This window comes from Lepidochelys kempii, chromosome 12 (genome assembly GCF_965140285.1).
Source record: "Lepidochelys kempii isolate rLepKem1 chromosome 12, rLepKem1.hap1, whole genome shotgun sequence".
In the NCBI taxonomy this organism is placed as follows: Eukaryota; Metazoa; Chordata; order Testudines; family Cheloniidae; genus Lepidochelys; species Lepidochelys kempii.
Genome location: NC_136391.1, coordinates 40,576,799 through 40,603,187, shown reverse-complemented (window position 1 = coordinate 40,603,187; position 26,389 = coordinate 40,576,799). Strand labels below are relative to the sequence as shown.

Here is a 26,389-nt window from a genome sequence, read left to right as displayed (position 1 = left end):
TGGGGACAGCCCTGCCAGGTCAGAGCAGCAGGACCAACCTCCGGGCCATCTCCCCCGATACCCCCCAGACAGAACCTTCCCCAGGGGCATGTCCTCCCAGCCGGAAGGGACCAGCCTCTGGACCAGCCCTACCCAGGATGGGGGCTCTGAGCACCCAGGGGCCACTGTACCATCCCTCCACGCTCAGGCCTGTCGCAGAAGGCGGCACTCCCTCGCCCCTGCCCGGCGATGCCCTGCTCCCTGCTACGGCCACACTGGGCTCCTTCCCCGCCCCTGCCTTGTGCCCACTCTGGCCCTGCATTCTCACTGCACCCCCCGTGCCCAGCCAGCCTCTCTCCTCCCTGCACCTCCTCGTGCTGTGCCTACAGCAGCCTGCCCTGGTGACTTCCAGCTCTTGGCTATGCTGAACTGCCCACCAGCATCCCTGCCAGCCCGTGCTTTCCCGAGGGGCTCCGGGGAGCGGGGCTGGGAGAGGGAGATCTTTCACCCCTGCGGGGGGTGGGGGGCCTTTGGACAGCTGAGTGCAGCGAGCTGGCTGGGGCTCAATTGGGATGGCGGCACCAGCAAGAGGGCAGGCTCAGCGGAGGGACTGAGCGCCATGCTGTCCCGTCGCTGGGCAGGGCTTGGCCTGCTGACCAGGCTGCTGAGGGGTGAGCTGGCCTGGCTGCTCCCATTGCGCGCTCTGCCGAGGGTAGCTCCAGCCTCCCCCAGCAGCACCAGAGCGTTGGAAAGGTGCCGGAGGGGCACCAGGTCAGTCAGCAGCCGCAGCTCCCAGCTCTCAGCAAATAACCACGCTGGCTCCTCCATGCTGCCATTCCCAAGCTGCACCCGCCCGATCCGGGGGGCTGGGGGCACCAGGGTCTCAGCGAAGGTGGAGCAGAGTCTCTTGGCCACCCCCCACAGCAGGCGAAGGTACCTTGTCATCCAGCTTCTTGGCCCGGAACGCCAGCTCCACGTAGCCGTTGTTGCCGGAAATCTCCTCTGACAGCACCTGAGGGGAGAGTGCCAAGGGGCCCTTAGAGACAAGCGGCCAGGCACAAGCCCCAGGGAGAAACCCGCCTGGTGCCAGCTAGAGCCACCACGCAGAGAGCACGCCTGGGAGGCATTGGCAGTGATGTGTGTGCCAGGCCGGGCGGCAGGGCACGGAGAGGACCTTGTGCACATGCCATGTGCCAGGCCGGAGCGGCAGGGCAGGGAGAGGCAGCGGGGGCCAGGGGCCGCCATCGCAGCATGCTCTTTAGTGTGTTCTCCATCACGTTCAAAGAGCACAATTCTCGCGCTGCATGGAGCAGGTGGCTGGGCTGGGCTCTGGGGAATTAATGTGGATTCCCCGCTATGGGCAGGAGCCAGGGACCAGTGATGAGAACCTGGGTTCTGGGGACTGACCCCTGCCCTGAGCCATGTCTGCCAGTCTGGGGAGATGGCGGAGGCAGATCAGGGCTAGTCTGCGCAGGGTGGGACGGGCTGGGAGTTCAGGAGGAGGTGGCAGGAGGAGACAGGCAATGGGAGTTCGGCCCCTGCAGCAGCAGGATCTTCAGCACAAACCTGGCTGGTTGTGAGCCAGGCCAGAGCCCCAGAGCATGTGGCAGGACCCCTCTCTGGGGCAGGTGTGGGGTCGGCAGCGTTAGAAATACAAAGCGGAGCTCTGGGCTGGGGGAGCAGAGCACCGGGCAGCTCTCTAGAGACAGCTCCTGCCTACAGAGCACCAGGCTCCAGAGCCTGTCGGACGGGTACATGTCCGAGGGTTTCCTGGCAGAGCCGTGTGGCACTGAGGCAGCCAGAGCAGGGCACCATGCAGCTCTGGGGGCTGCCCCTTCCTGTCCTCTTCCAAAGGGAACGGCCCAAGCAGGCCCAGCTGAACGTGTCCCCGCTCCCTGCAGGCTGCATGAGCAGCAGGACCGCTAGGCAATGGAGAGCCGGAGCCAGCCTGGAGGCACAGGCCAGGCCAGCCGCACTCACCGTGATGGTGGACTTGCCGGCATACTTCCCGTACTTGAGAAACAGTGGCTTGGTCACCCGCTTCTGGGCCACAATCTGGAAGGGAAGATGACAGAGTGAGTCGGGGGAGAGGGAGCTGTGGGCCCCCGCGATGCCCTGGGGATGGGGGCAGGGGAGCCATGGGCCCAGGTGACACCCCGGGGAGACACAGCCATGCCAGAGATGGCGGCACTGGAGTCGTGCTGAAGCACGAGCGGCCCCAGGAGACACGTTGCTGTGGGAGTCGTCTCGGGCGAGACGTTAGCGTCTGAGTCACTCAGGGGACGCTGGCACGAGTCATGCCGGAGGACGTCAACACGGGGGCCAGTGAACCCCTGCGGGTGGAACCAGTGCTAAGCCAAGCCTGCACCGCACACCGAGCTCCCCCGGCCTGGCGGGGCCCTGGCAAGGACTTGCCAGCGATTCATGGACAGTGCTTGGCCTTTACAGACAGTCAGCGCTAAGATGTGCCAAGCAGTGGGGCTTCCTGACAGCGCTGAAATCGCTCCCTTCTCCTGGAGCTGAGAGCCATCCCTGCTACGTCAAGTTCTCCCTGGCCCTGGCCACGTTAACCCACCACATCCTCCCTCCACTTTCCTCTTGGCCCCGGGGGATTTCCAGTCCCACTGGAAATGCCATTAGAGACTATCCGGGACTTCCCCAGCCCTGGGAGGTCAGCGCACGGCGGGTCTGACGCCAGCCCATCCTAGGCCGGGAGCGCTCAGAACTCCCACTCCTAGGGCGTGCCACTAATCGCAATGACAATATCCTGCAACGGGCAGCTATGGCGGTGATATGTTCCTGGCACCGCTAAGCCATTCTGCAGGCCGCACTGAGCCACCTTCCCAGGCAAGGAATGGAGCAGCCCCGCACCCGGGAGCAGTGAACGGCCGAATGGCAGGATTCCTCCGCAGGAAACACCGCAGCCCTGCTGGGCCACAGGCTGGGGACAGGTGAGAGGAGCGACTCCCGGGCGCCTGCCCCGGTGGGACAGCAAGGGCGAGTACCTGGCCCACTGTGCACTCCATGCCCCCCAGGAAGTCGTCATCATGTGTCCCGAGGCTGGAGTGCCCGTGACTGTCATACACCTCGAACCGCAGCTTCTGCACTTCCTCGAAGTAATAGTCCACCGTGAAAACCTTGGAGAAGACGGGGTGCAGGTTGCTCTTGATGACCTCGCTCCTGTCCACCTGGAGGCCAGAGGAGAATCAGGGCCCTGCCCAGCAGCCCTGGAGACCGAGGGCCTCTCCTGATCCACAAAGCAGCCCCGGCAATAGCAGTAACCAATAGCAATAACCAAAAAGCAAGCTCCCCCCTCCTCACCTTACAGGCTGCCCCCCACCCACCCACAGGGCTGGGGCGCTGGCTCCAGGCCAAGAGCCTCTGCCACGGAGGCTGTCAGCTGGTGCCAACTGGCATGGTGGGCTCAGAGACGGAGCCTTCTGTTCCCCGTGGGAAGACCCCTGCCTCTTTTCACCCACAAGGCTGGGCCCTCAGGGCCTACAGCCCTGCACTGGGGGAGGGCCTGGTTCTGCACCGCACCCGGGCTCTGGTGCTCCGGATGAGATGGCCTCACTTACCAGCAGGGAGAGGGTTTTCCCAGCTGCCAGCGCCGCAAACGCCCCCTGGGCAAGGAGAGGCCAGCAGTGCTCCCTGCCCACAATACCACCGCTGGAGGGCGCTATGCCAGGCGGTCGGGCAGGACGGGGGGCAGTAGGGGCACTATCCTGCCCTTTGTAATGTCCAAAGAGAAGCATCGTTTTTTTCCACCGCCTCTTCCCAGCAGACGAGCAGCGATCGGTTCTCCGCATGTCAGACCTGGATGGCGCCCCGATGAACCTAGTCCCTGTTCAGGGTCAGTGCCTACTGTGCCCTGAACCATCCCTTGGCCCTGTGCGGGCCCGGCTCTAACAAGGGGCTTTGTTCTTTAACTGCTGCCGAAAACACAGCCGGGGAGCAAGACTTGAAAAGGCATGTTTTGGTAGGGTCTACAAAAATAGCCATTTTAAAACCGCGTCTCAGTTTGCAAGCGGCAGAATTCTTTGACATGCCCTGCACCGAGGGCTTTTCCCCTCCGAAGGGCCCAAGTTCTACATTGGTTTTAAACGCAGTTCTAAACACAGTTTGAATGTAGGGGAAAATGCAGGAGCAGAATCAAACCTTCGGCTCTGTCCCTCCCGCAGGAGCAAACCCAGTGTTTGTATGAACTGCCATGAACTTAAACCCCGGAGCGCTCACACCGAGAGAGGGATTAACTCTGGGCTGCCGCTTTCTCTTGCTGCCCCCATGTCCCTGGCTTGGCGGCAGCTGGGCAGTGCCCCGATGTCCCCTCTGACAGGCAAGCGGCTTCACACCCTGAGGCTTTGCCATCCCCCTCCCGGGAAGCCAGAGCAGGGCCCATGCCCGGCCGAGTCACTAGCCACCCCGGGATGCAGCAGCTCCAGTGTCCCGGAAACCTGCACTTCTAAGGAAACTGAATAAAACGTCTCAAACCCTGCTGAACACGGACTCGTTAGTGTGGGGAATGCAGATGAGATGCTAATGAGCTACTCGATCATCAATGACTCTGGGAAGAGAAAGCTGCATGTGTCGCCAGTTCGCGGCTCAGGCCCATGCCTGGGGGGTGCAGGGGGCTCTGGGTACTGAGCACTAGGGGGCACTGTTGGAGCTGGAGGGTATTTGTCCCAGTGATTCCTCAGGGTGCCTCACCCAGCCAGCCCTCCCCTCTCGGGTCTCTGGACTCAGCTTCCCATGGACTCCACCAAGGGGGCCACGCCCGCTGTTCTCTGTGGGGCAGCACCTCCTCCAAGCAACGGCCACGGCAGCTTTGCCACCTCCTCCCTGGAAGCTGAACAGGGCCCACGCCCCTCTGATTTACTAGCCACACCAGGGAGTCATGTCGCTGGTGGGCAGCACCCGATGTTACGGGCGAGAGGGGCGCTCGTTGCTCTCCCTTGCGGGCAGTGCCAGGTGCACTCGCCCGTTACATGGGCAGAGAGGGAGCACCCGTTTCTCCAGGCTGCTCAGGACCCACTCAATCAACGTGGGATCAGCCCTGTGCATGGAAATGAGCAAAGTGCCTGGGCCAGGATCTGCAGAGAAGGGACCCAGGAAGCCCCAGAAGCTGTGCGGAGAGAGAACAGTATTCCCCAGGAGGAGTAAGCCCTCTCCAGGGGAAAGGGGTTCCCTGCCCCCTTGTTCTCTGCTTGTATCCTCTTCTTTCTCCCGGGCAGATGCCCCGCTAGCAGCCCCGTCAGCGCAGTGGTAGGGGGGCAGATGGGGACCCTGCAAACACTGGAGGGCTGTGACCCGGATCCTCAGGCAACTCCCAGGGATACTGTGCACAGCAGGCCCCCTGCCTGGGCCCAGCCAGCTTCCCGGGAGGTGCTCTGGCACGAGTGAGCGGCACCCAGTTGTCACTGATTTCAGCCAGGAAGACTTCGGGACGGGGGACTGGTAGAGGGACCGATCCCCCATTCGCCAGCCAGCCCCTGGCTGTGGCCATGGGCTCTGAGCCGGGGTGGAAGGATGAATGCAGGATCGGGACCCTTCATGGATGTGCAGAAAGCCAGGACGTGGAGGGCTCAGGCCCCACTGCCAAGGTCTTGACTAGCGAGGCCCTGGGGTCCCAGGCAGGAATGGAACGGAGCCCAGCCATTGGCAGGGACTCTGCAGGACTGGAGCCTCTTCTCTCAGGATTATCAAGCTGCTGCCGCAAATCTCTGTACCGGTGTCAGACTGCTGAACAGACACACACAATTTGACGGCTTAGCAGACTTAGCTGCAGCTTAAGTCCCCTGGCTGCTGTTCGGCTGGGGGATCGGCTGCACAGCACAGAAACCAGCATGCTTTGATCCTTCCCTGCACTTGCTATGCATCTGGCCACATGCACCCCCACTACTCAGCTGCTCCCATCTGCCTCTCCTCACCACCTCTCATGCCTTCCAACGGAGCCCCGAGCTGGCAAATTCTCTAGCCCATCATTAGTGCTTTATTCAGCGTGCAGATCTGTGTCTTCCCAGGGGCACAGGGTGCAGATCCATGTCTGCCATGGGGCACCGGGTGCAGATCTGTATCTGCCATGGGGCATCGTGTACAGATTTGTGTCTGCCCGGGGGCATCGTGTGCAGATCTGTCTGCCCAAGGGCACAGGGTGCAGATCCGTGTCTGCCTGGGGGCACCGAGTGCAGATACCCCTGTGCAGTGCTCCTCCCGCGCCCCATCACCCACCCCTGTGCAGTGCTCCTGCCGCACCCCATCACACACCCCTGTGCAGTGCTCCTGGCGCACCCCATCACCCACCCCTGTGCAGTGCTCCTGACGCACCCCATCACCCACACCCTGTGCAGTGCTCCTCCCGCACCCCATCACACACCCCTGTGCAGTGCTCCTGCCGCACCCCATCACCCACCCCTGTGCAGTGCTCCTCTCGCACCCCATCACCCACCCCTGTGCAGTGCTCCTCCCGCACCCCATCACCCACCCCTGTGCAGTGCTCCTCCCGCACCCCATCACCCACCCCTGTGCAGTGCTCCTCCCGCACCCCATCACACACCCCTGTGCAGTGCTCCTACTGCACCCCATCACACACCCCTGTGCAGTGCTCCTGGCGCACCCCATCACACACCCCTGTGCAGTGCTCCTACTGCACCCCATCACACACCCCTGTGCAGTGCTCCTGGCGCACCCCATCACACACCCCTGTGCAGTGCTCCTACTGCACCCCATCACCCACCCCTGTGCAGTGCTCCTACTGCACCCCATCACCCACCCCTGTGCAGTGCTCCTACTGCACTCCATCACACACCCCTGTGCAGTGCTCCTACTGCACCCCATCACACACCCCTGTGCAGTGCTCCTGGCGCACCCCATCACACACCCCTGTGCAGTGCTCCTGGCGCACCCCATCACACACCCCTGTGCAGTGCTCCTACTGCACCCCATCACACACCCCTGTGCAGTGCTCCTCCCGCACCCCGTCACACAAACCCTGTGCAGTGCTCCTACTGCACCCCATCACACACCCCTGTGCAGTGCTCCTCCCGCACCCCATCACCCACCCCTGTGCAGTGCTCCTCCCGCACCCCATCACCCACACCCTGTGCAGTGCTCCTGGCGCACCCCATCACACACCCCTGTGCTGTGCTCCTGCCGCACCCCATCCCACACCCCTGTGCAGTGCTCCTACTGCACTCCATCACACACCCCTGTGCAGTGCTCCTACTGCACCCCATCACACACCCCTGTGCAGTGCTCCTCCCGCACCCCATCACCCACACCCTGTGCAGTGCTCCTGGCGCACCCCATCACACACCCCTGTGCAGTGCTCCTGCCGCACCCCATCCCACACCCCTGTGCAGTGCTCCTGCCGCACCCCGTCACACACAGCTGGGGTGAAAACAATCAACACCCCATGGACCAGGGAAAAACCTTAAAATGAAGGGAAGCAGGTGTCGGTGACAAAGGAGCCCAACACGACCCGAACCAGGGGAGACAAGGCCACCGATGGAAACACACAGAAATGAGGAGGCCTCCCAGAGCTTCCTGGGAAGCTTAGACAAATTTCTCTCCATGCTGGCCCCAGGAAGGGCTCCCTCAGCGGGCTGCCTGGGGCCAGTGTGGAGTGGGGCTGGGCTGACTGGCAAGGGAAGGTGGCACAGGCACGTGGGTGCTGCAGTGCTCAGAGCTGAGCGGAGACCCTCTGCCCTCACCCGGGCTGGGGGCCGTGCTGCTGCGACACAATCACCGGACGGCGCCGGCTCCCAGCCCTGACTCCACACAGTAGGACAGCGCTCAGGCCCACCCCCGGCCCTTTTGTTTGCAGCTCTTTCCTGACTATGCTTTAGAGGCCGAATTTGGCTGGGGAAGCAACGGAGCATGAGCCCTTGGTAGCCAGGCTCTACCCCACACCCCCATGGCGCAAAGGTCTGGCCTGACATTGCAGAATGGCAGGTTCCGCTGAGCTACGGGCCCCAGAGGAAGTTGCTTCTTCCGCTTTCAAGGCAAGGAGCAGGTGGGGTGGAGTCCAGAGTAAACACAACTCACATTCTAACAGAAAACACGGTGAGCTCAACTGGGACAGGAAACAGGTCCCAACCGTACCAGAGCTTGAGCGAGTAATTCCAGATGGCTGGCCACAGGGCAAGCCCAGGCCCCCACAATTGAGATGAAATTGCTGCAGAGGACCGTGTGTCGTAATGCTACGCAACACGTGGCTGGAAATGCTCCACAGAGCCCACCTGGGTACTGAGAAGCATCAGAGTGGAGCTAGAGATGTCATGTTCTGGCCAGGTGTGAATGCTGCCACGGGAGGGAAAGTACCCAAAAGTGGCATCGGCAATCAATACATGATGCAGAAAGCACAAAAGCCACCAAAACCACATGACATTCCGGCTTGTCCTTGGCCCAAGGTTGGAGCGGATCCATGGGAATTCAATGGAAAGGATTGTCTCTTATCCAGGGACACCGCTCACGGTGCTCATTGAGCTGTGGCAATGGGATCATGGTGAAAATCACTCCGGGTGGACAAAGAGCAGTGACAATTCACGAGGGGCTTCTCTCAGCAACCCTCTGAGCTCTCAGTCCGAGCGCTCTGCGTGGAGCCCACACTGAGCCCAGGCAAGGGGGTTAGCAGAAAAGTCAGTCCAGATAACAAAGCCCTGGCAGATTCAAGCTGAGCCATTGTTAGAATATTTCAACACACCGCGCCGTGCTTCATTGCGAGCGCCAGTCCCCGGGCTCATGGCTAGTAGGACAAAACCCTGAGTGCCAACGGACGTTTTTCCTAATATCAAACCTCAGTCTCCCTTGCTGCAGATTAAGCCCATCACTTCTTGTCCGGCCTTCAGTGGACACAGAGAACAACTGACGCTGTCCTCTTTAGAGCAGCCCCTCACTGATTTGAGGACTTACCAGGTCCCCGCTCAGTTTTCTTTTCTCAGAACTAAACATCCCCAGTGTTTTAACCCCACCCCACAGGTCAGGGTTTCTAAACCTTTTCTCGTTTTTGTTGCTCTCCTCTGGATTCTTCCAAATTTCTCCACATTTTCCTAAAGAGCAGTGCCCAGGACTGGACACAGTACCCCGGCTGGGGCCTCACCAGGCCAAGTCGAGCAAGACAATGACCTCACGTGTCTTACACACAACATGACTGTTAACACACCCCGGAATTATATTGGCCTTTTTTGCAGCTGCGTCACATTGTCGACTCAGATTCAATGTGTGATCCGCTCTAACCCCCAGATCCCTTTTCAGCAACACCACCACCTCACCAGTTATTCCCCAGTTCGTACCTGTACATTTGCTTTTCCTTCCTAAGTGCAGTGCTTTGCACTTCTCTGTATTGCATTTCATCTTGTTGGTTTCAGACCAAGTCTCCAATGTGTCAAGGTGATTTTAAATTCTAATCCCGCCCTCCAAAGTGCTTGCACTTCCTCCCAGCTTGATGTCATCTGCACACTGTATAAGTACACTCTCCACTCCATTATCCAAGTTTTCAGTGAAAGTATTAAATAGTGCTGGACACGGGACTGACCCCTGCAGGATCCACTCCCAGTTCGACAGTGAGCCATTGATAACTACTCTTTGAGTGCGATCTTTCAACTACTTGCGCATCCACCTTCTTGTAATTTCATCTAGAGCACATTTCCCTCGTTTCCTTGTGAAAATGTCACACAGAACGGGGTCAGACATCACATCGACTGTCACATCCCCCACATCTGTAGGTCAGTAACCCTGGCAACGAAGGAAATCAGGTTGCTTTGGCATGATCTGTTCTGGACAAATCCATGATGGTTATTCTTTATAATCCTGTTATCCTCCAGGTGCTTCCACACTGATTGCTTAATAATTTGTTCCAGTATCGTTCCAGGTATCAAGATTAGGTTGACCAGTCTATAATACTTCAGGTCCTTTTTGTTCCCCTTTCTAAAGCTAGGTGCTATGTTTGCCCTTCTCCTGTCCTCTGGGACCTTACCCATCCTCCATGAGTCCTCGTAGATAATTGGTAATGGTTCTCAGATTGCTTCAGCTAGTTCCTTAAGTATCCTAAGGTGAATTTCATCAGACCCTGCCAACTTGAATACATCTAACTTATCTAAATATTCGTTAACCTGTTCTTTCCCTATTTCGGCTTGTGTTCCTTCCCCCTTGTTCTTAATATTAATTAGGTTGAATATCTGGTCACCATTAACCTTTTTAGTGAAGACTGAAGCAAAATAAGCAGTAAGTACCACAGACTGCTTGATGTCATCAGTTATTAGCTCTCCTTCCCCGCTAAGTAGAGGACCTCCGCTTTCCTTTGTCTTTCTCTTGCTCCTACAGTATTTAAAGAAATGCTTCCTATTGCATTTTATGTCCCTTGCTAGGTGTAACTCATTTTGTGCCTTAGCTTTTCTGATTGTTGTCCCTACATGCGGGTGCTGTTCTTTTGTGCTGCTCCTTAGCAATTTGTCCATGTTTCCGCTTTTTGTAGGATCCTTTTTTGCTTTTCAGGTCATTCAGGAGCTCCTGATTCAGCCATTCTGGCCTCTGACTAGTCTTCCTGTCTTTCCTTGCATCAGGATAGTTTGAAGCTGTGCCTCTAATATTGTTTATTAATATATTCATAATAATTAATAATAATATATTAATATAGTTTGAAGCTGTGCCTCCTTGAGAAACTGCCAGCTCTCCTGATCTCCTGTATCCCTCAGATATTCTCCCGTGGGACCTCACCTACCAGTTCTCTGAGTTGGTTAAAGTGCGCTTTTTTGAAGTCCATTGTCCTTCTTCTACTGCTCTCACACCTTCCTTTCCTGAGAATCATAAAAACGACCATTTCATGGTCATTTTCACCCAAATTGCATTCAGCTTTCAGATTCGCAGCCAACTCCCCCTGTTGGTCAGACTCAATCCTACAATGGCTGCACCCGGTTACTTCCTCCACGCGCTGGAACAAAAACTTGTGCCCACTGTATTCCAAGAACTTACTGGACATTGTGTGTTTTGTACGACTTGTCCAACTGCGAACACCAAACCAACTGTCTGAGCCAAAGGCAATTAATCATGAAGTAGTGACAGAAGAGCTAATACCGGGAAACTAGCACAAAAGAAACATTACAATGAGAATGTCCAACTGTTATCAGATTCAAATTTCAGATTCAACATTCAGATTTCAAAACAGAAAGAGGCCAGCAATCTGCCAAGGTGACAACTCTAACATCTGTCCTGTGTTATACCCACGGTGATGGCTCCGCCCCCCCCCCCGTCCCACGCCGTACCCACGGTGACGGCTCCCCCCCCCGTCCCACGCTGTACCCACGGTGACGGCTCCTCCCCCCTGTCCCACGCCGTACCCACGGTGACGGCTCCGCCCCCTGTCCCATGCCGTACCCACGGTGACGGCTCCGCCCCCCCATCCCACGCCGTACCCATGGTGACAGCTGTACCACCTGGCCCATGTCACAGCCAGGTCTGAGGTGAGTCCTAGCGGAGGAACAGAAGCCTCCTGGACCAAGCCCAGGAGGACAGGGCACGCACGCCCATCCCATCCCAGACAATGCCAAACACCAGAAGCAGCATATAGGGGCTCTGGGGGGGCAGAGCCCCCTGGCCTGCCCATCTCAGTGCAGCAGAAGAAGGAGGACTAGACATGGCTGTATGCTCCAGGAGTCATGGAGCCCATCGGTGGTGGTTGCAGACGATGTCCTGCGTGCGTACGCTGGCCTGGCGGGCTCTGGCTACGTAGTCTATCAGCTGGCCAGGTTTGCTGGGGGGGGACGACACTTTTTTAGCCAACTTCGTATTTTATTGGCCCTTGATTTACCAGGTGAAGGTGGGGCCCCGCGGGGGTGTAATGGCAATCCCTGAAGCCAGGAGGCGCCAGCCCAGCTGTGTGATGGGGTGACCCTGCGCCGTGCCACGGGTCGGGGGGTGGGATACACAGGCCAGTCTCTCCCCAGGGCTGCTGTCGGGCCCTGGTTCCAGAGGGGAGTGGCAGGGGCGGTGGGGAGCAGCGGGGCTCCGGGGGCAGGGGTGTTGCCTGGAGCCCGAATCCCTGTGTACCGCAGGAAGGGCTCGGTGTGCGTTTTCTCATGCGCTGAGCCATGCTGGCAGAAGGAACGGCGCGGCCTCCCACACACCAACCCCCTGCCAGCTCTGAGTCAACAGAACAACTTCCTGGGGAAGGCACCCTGCCAGGACAGCGCCAGTCCCAGAGCCCGGGTCCCAGATCAACCCTGGGGAGCGCAGAATGGGCTCCAGGGAGCAGCACCGCCCCTGCCATCACCTCCAGGCACTGAGAGCCACGGACCCGCTGCCTCCCTCACCCGCCGAGAGAACTCGGCAGGGGCAGGGCCTCTGCAAAGCCCCACCCACCATCTAGCGCCAGCAGGGAGCCCGCGGCTCCAGCCTGGCCATGCCATGGCACCAACCTGACCCCTCTCAGGGTCAGCACCAGTCCCAGCAACACTGCCAGCTGCCCCATGGTCATGGAGAAGGTGGGAAGGGGGGTCTGCAGGTACCGGGCTCAGCACAGCTCCCTCCCTGGCCAGCACTCGGCTGTGGCCTATGGGCAGCAGGGCGTGCATGGCACCTTGCATCCCCAGCTGCCTCAGTGCCCCCTGGCACCACAGTCCCCCATCTCCTGCTGGTGGCAGCCCCAGGAGCAGGGGCAGTCCGGGTTATTTCCAGCACAGATTGCAACGGGCCCTGGTGGGGATGGAGACCTGGTTGTGATGCCTGGGTGATATTTCCTTGGCTAAAGTGGTTGTGACTGTTGCACAAACAACCCCCTAGGGCTGGGGTCTGGGAGTCCAGCGATGGGTGCATCCCAGCAGGGCTCACTGCAGGTGTCTGACAACAGCCGGACCCCGCGGACAGGCCCAGGCATCCACCACAGAGGGAGTTTTGCCCCTGTACAATGTGAGCAAGGAGTTCTCAATGTGGCCCAAGGGGTCAGCTGGGGCAAAAGGGGGACACTGGGACCCAGGTGAATCAACTGCAAAGTCCCCAGGCTCAGACACTCTCCTTGTGGTGACGCCCCCAGAATCCATCACTCACATTCACCCAGTGTCACATGATAGGTAATTAATACTCATTAATCAGCATCTCCATTAGCCCTAGCAGCTCCATGGTGAGGCAGGGTGGTGGAGCTATACCAGTATGACCAATGTGGAAACTGAGGCAGAGAGAGAGGATGGGACCTACAGGGTCATGCATCGATTGTTTAGGCCACAGGGGCTCATTAGCCTCATTCAGGCGGACCCTGCATGGCACAGGCTGCTGGCCTCAGAACAGGGAGCTGAACCCGGGTCGGCCCCCTGCCTCCCAGTCTCTGCTCGCTCTGCCAGGCAGGGGTGAGCGCAGGCAGGCTGGGCCCCCCGTGTGCCCCGCACCCCCTGCCACGAGAGATGGCAGAAAAGCCTCAGTGCTGTTAAAACCAGTTCCCCCGCAGAGCGACGGGGCAGGCGTGTGACCAAAGCCAGCCAAAGCGGGGCTCAAGGGCCGGGGTTAGTAGGGTCATGGGAGCGGGAGGGCCTGCCTGACGCTCCTTTCCCTCCCTCTTCAACCAGGCTCAGAAAGCGGCAATGCCTTGCGCCCAGGGCAGTAGCCTGTGAGCCAGGGCTCCTGGTTCTGCCACTGACCGAGGGCAAGGCCCTGACCCTCTCTATGCCTCTGTTTCCCTCTCTGCATCCCCTGCCTTGGGGGGCTGTGAGCCTTGAGGAGCTCACACTGACAAGGCCCTGGGCTGAATGGCTAAGCAGGGCTCTCGCCGCTTGCCACAGCTCGCCCATGGGACCCAGTGTGTGTGACTCAGCCCCTGCCCGGGCGCTGGGGCGGGACTCGCTCCTTGGTGGGGACAGGGCTGACATGAGGACGTCCCCTCAGACGAGGGACCAGGGAGCAGCACCAGGCTGGGGCCTCTGCAATCACAGCAGGTCTCTGGTGAAGCGGTGTTGAAGTCCCTAACAGGGATCACCGGCTAGTTAACCACCCCCTGGTCCCAGTGCACTTGGGGGTGGGGGAGCGTGGACTTGCCCCCCCTCCACACCCGGACACACTGGCTCAGCAGCAGCTCAGCGCCGCCTGCCCCAGCTCCCAGGGAATCAGCCGTGAGAACCAGCTCTGGGAATCTGGCCTTTTTCCGACGGCAGTCAGCAATTCCCTGAACACACCTGCAATCAGGGTCAAGTAGGGTGACCAGATGTCCCTATTTTATAGGGACAGTCCTGATATTTGGGGCATGTTCTTCTATAGGCACCTATTACCCCCCACACCCTGTCCCGATTATTCACACTTGTTGTCTGGTCACCCTCGGGCCAAGCTGCTGAGTAAATCCCAGGGACGCCCAGTGTAAATCCCAGCACGCACAGATGTGAAATTCCAGCTCGGTGTGTTGTGCCCGGACCCGGTGGACACAAGGGATCGTTCCCGGATCCGGATAGGATGAGCGCAACTCTCTGGATCAGGCCCCCAGGGGCAGGTCCAAATGGACGTGCCACGAAAGTGCCCCTGTGGCGACTCCGAACCCGGGACCGTGACCCCCATCGGCAGGGAATGGCCACGAAAAGAGCACCCAGGGGAAGCTGTTCTCAGTACAAACATCCCCCCAGCTCTACTTCCAAGGCTGTGGGGGGGGGCAGCAATGGGAAAGGAAAACTCCCCCTGTGCCCATGCGGTTCCGCCACTTCGGATGCTCAAACCCAGCTATTTGTGTTCATAGAATGCAGGAGGAATTCAAAGCAACCCTGCAAGTACCTGCAAACGTGAGGGTTTGCACAAGACTTGGGGGGTGGAGGGGGGCCCACAGCTCACTCACACCCGTGTGGAGCGTCTACACTGGGCGTTTGCAGCAGTGCAGCAATGTCATGGGGAGAAGCCCTGTGCGGGTGCTGCACAGGAGGGGAGATGATCTCTAAGCACAGCCCCCTCTTCCCCCATGCACACTCCGGGATTTGGAAGAAGGGACCATCGGCACAGGGGAGGGAAGGATCTGGCTTAGCCCCTCTGGCACCCACCCCGAATGGATCCAGAACACCGGGTGCTACAAAATGTTCCAAGGCCACAAAGCGACTGAGGGGAGAGGGGAAAGGGGCTGCTCAAATGTGGAATTCGCAGCCGCAAACAAGCACGTTTTCATCCAGATCTGCCCCCCCCCCCCCGAACATTGATGAAAATTCCTGTTCAGAGTCTGGGGAGAAGTCCCTTGGCCCAGCCCTGACGAGAGCCCCCCCCAGGGTACGTGCTGAGCCCTGTTCCCCTGGCTGTCCCGTGCTGCCCCCGGCCCATGGGCACGCCCAGCAGTGTAAGCACCATGCATGCGGCCAGGCCAATAGAAACACCAAGAGGCCCTCCTCCTGCCCGCACCCAGCCCCGGGCTGGCCCCACCGCCTGCGCCTCCCACCTACCTCCATCCACTGGCCCTGGGACTGCATGAGCAGCACCACACAGGGGTCCGACTTGTTGAGCGTGTCCCGGTCGAGCAGGTGTTTGCAGCTGACCCGCAGCTCTACTTTGGAGACGCAGGTGGCCGAGACCACCCCCAGGGAGGACTGGGACGCCTGGTCTGGGATCTCGTTCATCCTGGCGGAGGGCAGGATGGGCGGGGTCCTTTCTCGGAGGAGTCGGTGGTGGGACGGACAGGCAGAAGAACGTGGAGTTAAGATCTGGACTTGCGGGCAAAGGGCGTCCGGGGCTGTGATGGGTGGAGACCGGAGGCAGAGGCAGCCCTGGGAAGAGTTATGGGACGGGGGCTTTTTCCAGCCAGGCAGCAGCAGGCTCAGAAGAGTGCAGCCTCTCAGGGGCGGCCGTCAGGGAACCTCCTGTTAGACAAGGCCTGGGTGTCGGGCTGGGCACCGAGCCCTCTGGCAGAGAAGGAGCTCAGGTGAGGAGGGGCCAGCTGCCAGCACAGCCCCAGTTAGCAGGTGGCTTCTGATTTGTTCCTCACTGTCACTGGCCTCTCTGAAACCTGCACCTCATGACTGTGACCTGCAGGAGGCGCTGCCAGCTCCAGAGCCCGTCGCCAGCCAGCTGCCGAAGGATGCCCGTCAGGTTTCTTTCCCCCGCGGATGCTGACGAGCGAGGGTGTGGTGTTCTTCCCCTCCAGACGGCGCCTGCAGGCTGCTGGATCCCACAGCCCTGCTCAGCACCGGCCCCGGCTGACCCGGCTGACTGCAGCACGTGGGCCCCCCGAACCCCCTCTCCCGTTTGTGAGTCGCTGCGTGTCCTGGCAGACGGTGGTCCCGCTTCACGCTCCTATTGCCTCTGCCCGGCCCTCGGCTGCCGTGGCCAGCGGGGAAGGCTAAGCCGCTGCTGTCATCGCGGGGAGGAAGCCGAGAGAGATGCAGGCTGGGAGGTCGATGGGCTCGGCTGCAAAGTCAACAGCTAAATGGAACCCCCCAAAACCGTCTCGAGTGGGCCGCGAGGCTGGCGTCAGCAGCAGACAGCCTGGCCAAGGGGGCCGCCGGAGGAGGCCCGGACGTTCTGCGGAAAGATGAATTGTCCAGGGGCGTCTGGGCCTAGGAGTGGGAGGCTCCTCCGGGCAGAGGGTGAAGGAGGGACCCGCTGTTTGGCCTGGGTCAGTGTCTCTTGTTGGATGGCTCGATGAGCACTGGGTACCCCAGGGTTCTCCGTCCCCGTTCCTTGCGGGGGGACAGGCGGCTGGGGGTCACTCAGCGGGGTCACCTGCAGGGTTCAAGAGCACAGACGGGTTGGAGAAAGGCCAGGGCCCTTGGGAGGGGAGATCATCTCTAAGCACAGCCTCCTCTTCCCCCATGCACACTCCGGGAGTTGGAGGAAGGGACCATCGGCACAGGGGAGGGAAGGATCTGAATGGAAAGGAGAGAACCCTGCACCCAGCCCCCTCTGGGATCTGCCTTCCCCTCTCCCCCAGCCGGCGCCATGTGACCATGGCACGCCAGCCTCTCCTGGCAGGGGCAGGGCGGCACAGCTCAGCACAGATGCCCCAGAAGAGAAGGGAGGGGGCAGGTTGTGTGAGTGCCAGTGAGATGCTGATGGCAGGGATTCAAATCCACCCTGCTGAACAACAAGGAGCAGGAGCTGGCGTGTGACAGCTCCCCCCGGCAGGCCACCCACGTGGGAGCCACGTGCCGGACCCCCTCCACCAGGCCCTCGGGCGGAGCAACCCAGGCCGGGCCACTCGCTAGGGAGCCGCAGGACGGGCCGGTTCTGCCTGGGGCTCCTCGCCCTGTTCTGCCCAGGCCAGAGAATCCACCACTGCCCAGCAGCCAAAGAGTACAGGCCTCCCAGGGCACCCCGCACCCCCAGGGGCTCCCTAACACACAGTCCACCCCGCCGAGCGGCGAAACCCAGGGTGTTGCTAGGCGAACCCAGGAAGCTCTCGTCCCTCCCCACATGTTGCCATGAGTCTCGGCTGAGGGAACGGCTGGCTGGGTGCTGAGATCGCCGAGGGCACCTTGGAAAGACGCCCCCCGGAGCACGGACCCCAGGCCTTGAACTCGGCGATGCCTGGGTTAAAATCCTGGCACACATCCCACGTGACAAGGAGCCCTGTCTCCTGGGGACACGCAGCTCCCTCCCGAAATCACCACAGAACTGATCACCACAGTCTCTGCCCAAGGGGGGCCCAGGGCTGGGACATCAGGAGGCTGCGGGGCAGGCGTGCGGGGCACTGGCAGGGCTGTGGGAGCAGGGTTGGAGTAGCAGGGGGCTGCGGGTCGGCAGTGAGGGGTGTTGACAGAGCTGTGTGGGGAGTCTAGGGCTGGGATGGGGGGTGGTGCTGCAGGTTGGCCTGGGTCGAGTTGCCCGGGGTCTGCATGTACCTCCCCGATGAAGGAAGCCTGGAGCCTTCCAGCCTCACTCCCAGAGCAGGCACTTGGGTGAGCAGAGGGCGAGTGGGCGCAGGAGCCCCAGCTCAGGGAAACCAGCTGGGCAGGAGCCATTTCCCGCACTCAGAGGGGAGGAGGCAGGAGAGGTCCCTGGCCAGGGCCCTGCGTACGTGGGGAGGGACAGAGAAGGTGTGATGTGGGGGGGGGCAGAACAGTGGGTGGGGATGAGCCACTTGGGGCCAAAGTGACTGGCCCTGGCTCCAGCCTGCCCGTGCTCAGCACCGGGGAACACCAGGCAGCTGGCTGGAGCCAGAGGGACACGCGGCGCCCACTTCGTGGGTTCCAGGGGCCACAACCTGCCCCTGGGAGGTGCTCCTGGGGACCACGGTCCCTGCTTGTTCTCCGGGTTAGTCCTTGCTCCCTGGAGGGGCTGTGGGAACCTTCGGGAGGCCGGAGTCCCCCGGGGCCAGGGCCAGCACAGACTTTGCCAGAGTCTGGGACGCGAGGCGAATGCTCTGTGCAGCCAGGGTTCCCAGGCCCAGGTACCAGGGCGGTTCCTGCAGGGCCCAGCAGCTGGGAGCCAGGGGGAGTGTGGGGGAGAGGGGCTGGGACGAACAGGATACTGACCGATGGCAGAGAGCTGCAGCAGGAGGGTGCCTGCCTCCCTGCCCCTGCGTATGCCCCTTCTTACCGCCCCTCCCCTGGGGACAGTGCCCCTGCCCTCCCCCGGCTAACCCAGCCAGTGCTGGGGGTGAGATCCCTTTCCTTCCCTCCCCACCTCCGCCACACAATGGCGTCAGTCAGACTCACCCCCGGCCATGCTGCTGCTAGGGGAAGCCACACTGGGAGTGGGGACCCTTCAGATCAAAGTGTCTAGCTCGGCTAAGCCCCTGCTCCCTTCAGACCTCCCCGTGTAACCACCGGGGTCCCATTCCCCCCCACATGCCTCCTCATGTAACCACCGGGGTCCTGCTCCCTCCCCCGCCACCCCGTATACCCACTAGGGTCCTGCTCCCCACCCCCACGCCTCCCCGTGTAACCACCGGGGTCCCGCTCCGCCCCGCATGCCTCCTCATGTAACCACCGGGGTCCAGCTCCCTCCCCTGCCTTCCCATGTACCCACCAGGGTCCCACCCCCACCCCGTGTACCCACCAGGTCCCGTTCCCCCCTCCACCCCACCCCGTGTACCCACCAGGTCCCGCTTCCCTTCCCACGCCTCCCCATGTAACCACCGGGTCCCACTCCCCCCCACAAACCTCCCCGTGTATCTGGGGGATGCCCCAGGAATGGGCTGTGCCCTGGGCTCAGCAGGACCTTGGCCGAGGGCTTTGCTACCCGCGGCCATTCCTAGGTTGACCCGGCAGAGCCCAGTGGGCGACACGGACCGGGCTCTCCAGGGGCAGACCTGGCCGTGGCTCCGCACTGCTCCATCGCCCTTCCAGGGGTTGCCAAAGTGCCCCTCAGCCTGGCGCCCGGCCCAGCCCCCCATGCAGACTCCACTGGAGTCGGGATCTGAAGGGGTTTCGCTGGCCCTTGTCTGTGCCCAACTGGCACAAGAGGATGCGCTCTGCATTTCCCCCTTGCTCACTGGGGAAATGTGAGTGAGGGGGACCCCCCACCCAGCACCAGTCGGTGGCTTTCACGCCATAGTGGGGGGGAGGTGGGTATGTATGGCACCTTCCCGGGCACACACGCTCGCTCACTCCTGCACACACTTCGTTTGGGCTCGGACCCAGAGCGGAGCCATGCCGCGTGGCGCCCGTCGTTCACAGATTCGCCAAGTCGGAGGCTGTGGCTCTTTGGGCCAAGGGCAGCTGCTGCCAAAGTTCACTGGGAAAGTTCTGTGGGCAGCGGCCCATTGCCCTGGCACACGGCGTTTGCCAAAGCCCCTGGGAGCCTCCCCCTGCCAGCTGCACCTGCCCGGCAACTCCCTGACTCCTTCGCAGCCCCGCTCGCAGCCGGGGATCCCTCTGTCCCAGCCCCCTGGTCTGCGCTCCCCGCCCCCCCGCTCACCTGCTTGCTGGCCTCACTTCTCTCTGCGCTGCCTCCCGCACCCAGCGAGCGCTCACACCAGGAGCATCCTCTGCCAGCCTGAGCCACCGCGCTGCCTGCCACCTCCACAGCCACTGACTCAAGCTGCAGTTCATGAGTAAAACCCTAAGAGGGAGACTAGTAGCAAGTTTTAACTGCTTCGCTGCCAGCCCCAGGGCTGCGCTGCCAGGCTCAGAGCAGCCGGCCAAAGAACATTTCCACCAGCTGGATGGATCCCAGCCACCAGGACCTGGTCAATGCACCCTCGGGGACTTGAGGACCTAGCGGACGCAATCACAGAACTGTTAGCAGTTACCTTTGAGGACTCCCAGCTGACAGGCGAGGGCCCAGAGGACTGGGGAAGGGCAAATGCTGTACCTGTCTTTAAAAAGGGGGAACAAAGAGGACCCGGGGAACTATCGGACGGGCAGCCCGACTTCCAGACCTGGAACAAATTGTTAACCAATCAGTTTGTGAGCCCCCAGAGGATAATCGAGTTCTAAGGACCCGTCAGCATGGGTGTGCCAAGAACAAATCATGCCAAACCAACCTAAGTTCCTTCTGTGAGGATGTGACTCAGCAGGGAGGGGGGGTGTTGACCTGGGAATGTGCCCTGGGGATGGGAGACCTGAGAGCCTGTCACCTGAGCCAGGAGGGGGAGGGGGAGGTGACACCTCTGCCCAGGAATGTGAAGACAGGCTGCAGGAGGGAGCCTGCTGGGGGGGTTTAGTTTCAGTTTGGGGCTGGGGGGAGGAACACAGGGAACCCCAGGGCTGGGGTCTAAGCTCCCTGCTCCCCCAGAAGGACGTGATTGAGGGGTCCTGGGTGTACCCACAAGCTCTGTTTTGGACTGTGTTCCTGTTGTCCAATAAACCTTCTGTTTTACTGGCTGGCTGAGAGTCTCAGTGGATCCCAGGAAGAGGGGTGCAGGGCCTGGACTCCCGCACACGCCGTGACAACTGGTGGCAGCGGTGGGATGTACTGCACCCCGTGAACGGCGCTTCCTGCAGTAAGTGACTGGGGAACAGTAAAACGAACGGGGATTGACGGGGACCAGGCGTGCTGAAGAGTCAGAGAGAGACAGTTTCAGGGGGCGGTTAACCCCTGGGAATGTGTGACCAGAGAGAAGGACTTTTGCAGTAACAGGGTCCCCCGGGGGATTGCAGCGAGCGGTCCCAGGGGCGGAGGAGTCTGCAGCTCGACCCTGGCAAAGAGGTGGTGACCTCAAGAAGGACTGGCACACTAGGGGGTTTTCCTGGAGACTGTAGAAAGCTGCCCGGCCTGCGAGTGGCCAGCAGGGAGATGTACGCTAAACGCCTTAAGAGCGACCTGGTGGAGCTGTGCAGGCAGAGGGGGCTGCGCATCGGGAGGTCCACCAAGGAACAGCTGATTGCCCAGTTGGAGGAGCGGGATCGCTTGGATGACCCGATCCCTGTCCCTGAGAGGAGCCGCCCGGTGGACGCAGCGGGGGCCGTGGGGCCTGACCAGGCTGGGAGGGGTCAGACTGCTGCCGAGGACATCCCGAGACCCTTCCTACCTATGCCTGGGGGAGGGGTTGGGGGAAGCCCAGCGAATACCGAGGGCACCCTGATCCCGGCAGCCAGCAGGGGATCCTCCCGGCGGAGCTCCCCATCCCTGGAGCAGATATGGCTGGAATGGGAGAGGGAGATGAAAATGAGGGAGCTGGAGGATCATGAAAAACAACGTCAACATGAGCAGGAGGAGAAGGAGAAACAACGTCAACATGAGCAGGAGGAGAAGGAGAGGGAGCGTCAGGAGAAGGAGAGGGAGCGTCAGGAGAAGGAGAAACAAAGACAGCATGAACTGGAGCTGGCCAGGCTGAGGAGCAGTGGGGCCCCAGCTGCGGTGAGTGAGGGGGGACCCAGGACGGCAAGGAGCTTTGATAAGTGCTTCCTGGCCCAGCGGAAGGAGGGGGAGGACGTAGATAGCTTCCTGACGGCCTTTGAGAATGCCTGCAAGATGCACAGGGTTGACCCTGCAGACAGGCTCCAGTTTCTCACCCCCTTACTGGACCCCAAAGCCGTGGAGGTGTACAGCCGAATGACAGGGGCGGAGGCAGGGGACTATGAACTGTTCAAACAGGCCCTGCTCCGTGAGTTTGGGCTGACCCCCGAGATGTACCGGAGAAGGTTCCGGAGTCAGCGTAAAACGCCTGAGGTCACCTACCTACAACTGGTCAACCGGATGCAGGGGTATGCCCGCAAGTGGACAGCTGGGGCCCGAGCTAAAGAGGACCTGCTTGACCTAATCGTACTGGAGCAACTGTATGATCAGTGCCCTTCCGACCTGAGGCTGTGGTTGGTGAACAAAAAGCTTGAGAACCCCCAGCACACAGGGCAGCTGGCCGACGAGTTTGTGAACAGTCGGTCAGGGGGTAGCCGGGAGGAGTCCCAAAAGAACAGCCCTCCCCCCCCCGATGAAGAGAGAGAGTCACCATGGGGTCTCCCAGCGGGGAAATAGGGAGAACCCCCTCCCAAGGGGAACGCCTGGCGTCGGGCCCCTCCAACCCGCTCAAGGGACGAACGTGACCTGAGCTGCTATCACTGTGGCCAGAGAGGCCACGTACGGTCCCAGTGCCCCGGGCTCAGGGACAGACTGAGCAGACCCAACCTACCCAGGGTTAACTGGGTAGGGACTCAGCTGGACGACCTGACGACCCAGGCAGACGACCCAGGCAAGGGGGGCTACCAGTTTACCACCTGCACAGGAGGGAAGAGTACCCCAGGCCAACTCCGCCAGAGGGCTGGAGGCTCTGGACTCAGGGTGCTCGGTTTACAGGGTGGGCGTGGGGCTGTCCCTCCGGAGCGAGTGCCTTGTTCCCCTGGAGGTGGATGGGAGGAAGGTCAATGGATACTGGGATACGGGCGCGGAGGTGACGCTGGCCCGGCCTGAGGTGGTGGCCCTAGATCGGGTGGTGCCCAACACCTACCTGACCCTGACAGGGGTGGGCGGGACCCCATTCAAGGTGCCCGTGGCAAGGGTACACCTGAAATGGGGGGCCAAGGAGGGCCCCAAGGATGTGGGGGTACACCACCATTTGCCCACTGAAGTTTTGATGGGGGGAGACCTAGAGGACTGGCCAAGCAAGCCCCAGACCGCCCTGGTTGTGACGCGTAGCCAGAGCCGGCGAGGGGCACTGCACCCCGACCTTGGGGAGGGTACCACACCGGAGGCGCAGGACCCTACCCTGGTGGGGAGGGAGCGCCGAGGGGCACGGCTCAGAGAGGCTGAGGCCTCAGACCTGGCCACTGAGGGGGAACCGGGCCCCGTCCCTTCCCCAGCCGCTGAGTTCCAGGCCGAGTTGAGGAAAGATCCCTCCTTGCGGAAGCGCAGGGACCTGGCTGACCTCAGTGTGGGACGGACCATGAGGAGAGGCTGCCAGGAGAGGTTCCTGTGGGAGAAGGGGTTCCTGTACCGAGAATGGGCTCCCCCAGGGGAAGTAGAGTCCTGTGGGATCAGGAGGCAGCTGGTCGTCCCCCAGAAGTATTGCCGCAAGCTACTGTACCTGGCCCATGACATCCCCCTCTCAGGGCACCAGGGAATCCAGCGCACCCGGCAGAGGTTGCTACAGAACTTTTACCGGCCTGGGGTCTTTACCACGGTCCGGCAGTATTGCCGATCCTGTGACCCCTGTCAGAGGGTGGGGAAGGCCCGGGACAAGGGGAAAGCGGCTTTGAGTCCTTTGCCCATCATAGAGGAGCCTTTCCAGAAGGTGGCCATGGACATCGTGGGGCCTCTCAGCAAGACGACCCGGTCGGGGAAGAAATACATTCTGGTGGTGGTAGATTTTGCCACCCGCTACCCCGAGGCCGTGCCCTTAGCTTCCATTGAAGCAGACACCGTGGCCGATGCGCTCCTGACCATTTTCAGCCGAGTGGGGTTCCCCAAGGAAGTCTTGACAGACCAAGGCTCCAACTTCATGTCGGCCCTGCTCCGGTGCTTGTGGGAGAAATGTGGGGTCCGGCACAACTGGGCCTCAGCTTATCACCCCCAGTCCAATGGGCTGGTGGAGAGGTTCAACGGGACGCTAAAGATGATGCTGAAAACCTTTATGAACCAGCACCCGCAGGACTGGGACAAGTACTTACCTCACCTGCTGTTCGCGTACAGGGAGGTGCCCCAGGAGTCGACCGGATTGTCGCCTTTCGAACTGTTATATGGCAGGAGGGTGAGGGGCCCCCTGGACCTGATGAGAGACGAGTGGGAGGGGAAGGCCACTCCCGATGGAGAGTCAGTGGTGGAGTATGTCCTGATCTTCCGAGAGAGACTGGCGGAACTCATGGGCCTGGCCAGGGAGAATCTGGCCCGAGCCCAGAGGAAGCAGAAGGTCTGGTATGACCGCACGGCGCGGGCCCGTGCCTATGCCACCGGGGATCAGGTGATGGTTCTCATCCCTGTGAGAAAGAACAAACTACACGGCCACCTGGGAGGGCCCTTTCAAGGTTGTCAAGCAGCTCAATGAGGTAAACTATGTGGTGGAGCTGTCGAACCGGGCGCACCACCGCCGGGTGTACCATGTGAATATGATGAAGCCATATTATGCCAGGGGGCATGTGGTGTTGGCCGTGTGTGGACAGTGGGAGGAGCAGGGAGATGACCCTTTAGTAGATCTATTCCCTGGAACCAGAGCTGGTTCCCCCCTGGAAACAATTCCCCTCTCGGATCAGCTAACCCCTGCCCAGCAAGCTGAGGTCAGGGGGGTGCTGCATCCGTACCGCCAGCTGTTTTCCAACCAGCCTGGATGCACTAATCTGACTGTCCACCGGGTGCAGACAGGGTCGCACCCGCCGATAAGATGCTCCCCCTTCCGAGTCACAGGGAAAACTGCTCAGGACCTGGAAAGAGAGGTCCGGGACATGCTGGCTTTGGGGGTGATCCAGCCATTGGCCAGCCCTTGGGCCTCGCTGGTGGTGCTGGTCCCCAAAAAGGACGGGTCGGTCCGGTTCTGTGTGGACTATCGGAAGCTCAATGCCATCACTGTATCTGATGCCTACCCCATGCCCAGGCCGGACGAGCTCCTAGACAAGCTGGGAGGAGCTCGGTACCTCACCACCATGGACCTTACAAAGGGCTACTGGCAAGTGCCGCTGGATGCAGATGCCCGGCTGAAATCGGCCTTTATCACCCCTCTGGGGCTCTATGAGTTCCTGACCCTGCCGTTCGGCCTCAAGGGAGCGCCGGCCACCTTCCAGCGCTTAGTGGACCAGCTACTGAGGGGGATGGAGAGTTTTGCCATGGTGTATATTGATGACATCTGTGTCTTTAGCCAGACCTGGGAGGACCACGTGTCCCAGGTTAGACAAGTCCTGGACCGACTCCAGGGGGCTGGGCTGACTGTAAAAGCAGAGAAGTGCAAGGTGGGGATGGCTGAAGTATCTTACCTGGGCCATCGGGTGGGGAGCGGCCGCCTAAAGCCGGAACCAGCCAAGGTGGAGGTGATCAGAGACTGGCCCGCTCCCCACACCAAAAAGCAGGTCCAAGCCTTTATTGGGATGGCAGGATACTACCGAAGATTTGTGCCCCACTTTAGCACCATCGCCACCCCCATCACGGAGCTATGCAAGAAGGGGAAGCCAGACAAGGTGGTCTGGACTGAGCAGTGCCAGGAGGCTTTCCAGGCGCTGAAGGAGGCTCTGGTCAGTGGCCCAGTTCTGGCAAACCCAGACTTTGACAAGCCCTTTTGTGGTGTTCACTGACGCCTCAGACACGGGACTGGGGGCGGTGTTAATGCAGGAGGATGAAAAGGGGGAGAGACACCCCATCGTGTACCTGAGAAAGAAGTTGCTACCCCGGGAGCAACACTACACGGCCATCGAGAAGGAGTGCCTGGCCATGGTGTGGGCCCTCAAGAAACTAGAGCCCTATCTCTTCGGGCGACACTTCACCGTGTACACCGACCACTCTCCCCTGACCTGGCTGCACCAGATGAAAGGAGCCAACGCCAAACTCCTGAGATGGAGCCTGCTCCTGCAGGATTACGACATGGACGTGGTCCACGCGAAGGGAAGTGCCAACCTGATAGCGGATGCGCTGTCCCGGAGAGGGGGCCCCGAACTTCCCCAGGTCACTGGTCAGAGTGACCCCACTCAGTTCAGTCTCGAAGGGGGAAGAGATGTGAGGATGTGACGCAGCAGGGAGGGGGGAGTGTTGACCTGGGAATGTGCCCTGGGGATGGGAGACCTGAGAGCCTGTCACCTGAGCCAGGACGGGGAGGGGGAGGTGACACCTCTGCCCAGGAATGTGGACAGAGGCTGCAGGAGAGAGCCAGCTGGGGGGGTTTAGTTTCAGTTTGGGGCTGGGGAGAGGAACACAGGGAACCCCAGGGCTGGGGTCTAAGCTCCCTGCTCCCCCAGAAGGACTTGACTGAGGGGTCCTGGTTGTACCCACAAGCTCTGTTGTGGACTGTGTTCCTGTTGTCCAATAAACCTTCTGTTTTACTGGCTGGCTGAGAGTCTCAGTGAATCCCAGGAAGAGGGGTGCAGGGCCTGGACTCCCCCACACTCCGTGACACCTTCTTTGCCAGGGTCACGGGCCTTGTGGCTGGGGGAAGCAGGAGACGTGAGAGATCCTG

The 26,389-nt window shown here is 60.7% G+C and overlaps 1 protein-coding gene across 1 annotated transcript in view; it reads right to left on the bottom strand.

Moving 5' to 3' along the window:
* Positions 1-19,876, bottom strand: part of CPNE7 (copine 7) — a 36,261-nt gene extending 16,385 nt beyond the window's left edge. Inside the window, exons 1-5 of the mRNA XM_073308242.2 lie at positions 19,780-19,876; positions 15,366-16,641; positions 2,985-3,167; positions 1,960-2,034; positions 917-991 (exon numbers count right to left, since the gene is read on the bottom strand). Coding sequence (XP_073164343.1) covers positions 917-991; positions 1,960-2,034; positions 2,985-3,167; positions 15,366-15,539 — 507 coding nt within the window. The 5' untranslated portion in view covers positions 15,540-16,641; positions 19,780-19,876. The remainder of the gene's footprint in view (positions 1-916; positions 992-1,959; positions 2,035-2,984; positions 3,168-15,365; positions 16,642-19,779) is intronic.
* Positions 19,877-26,389: the final 6,513 nt, after the last annotated feature.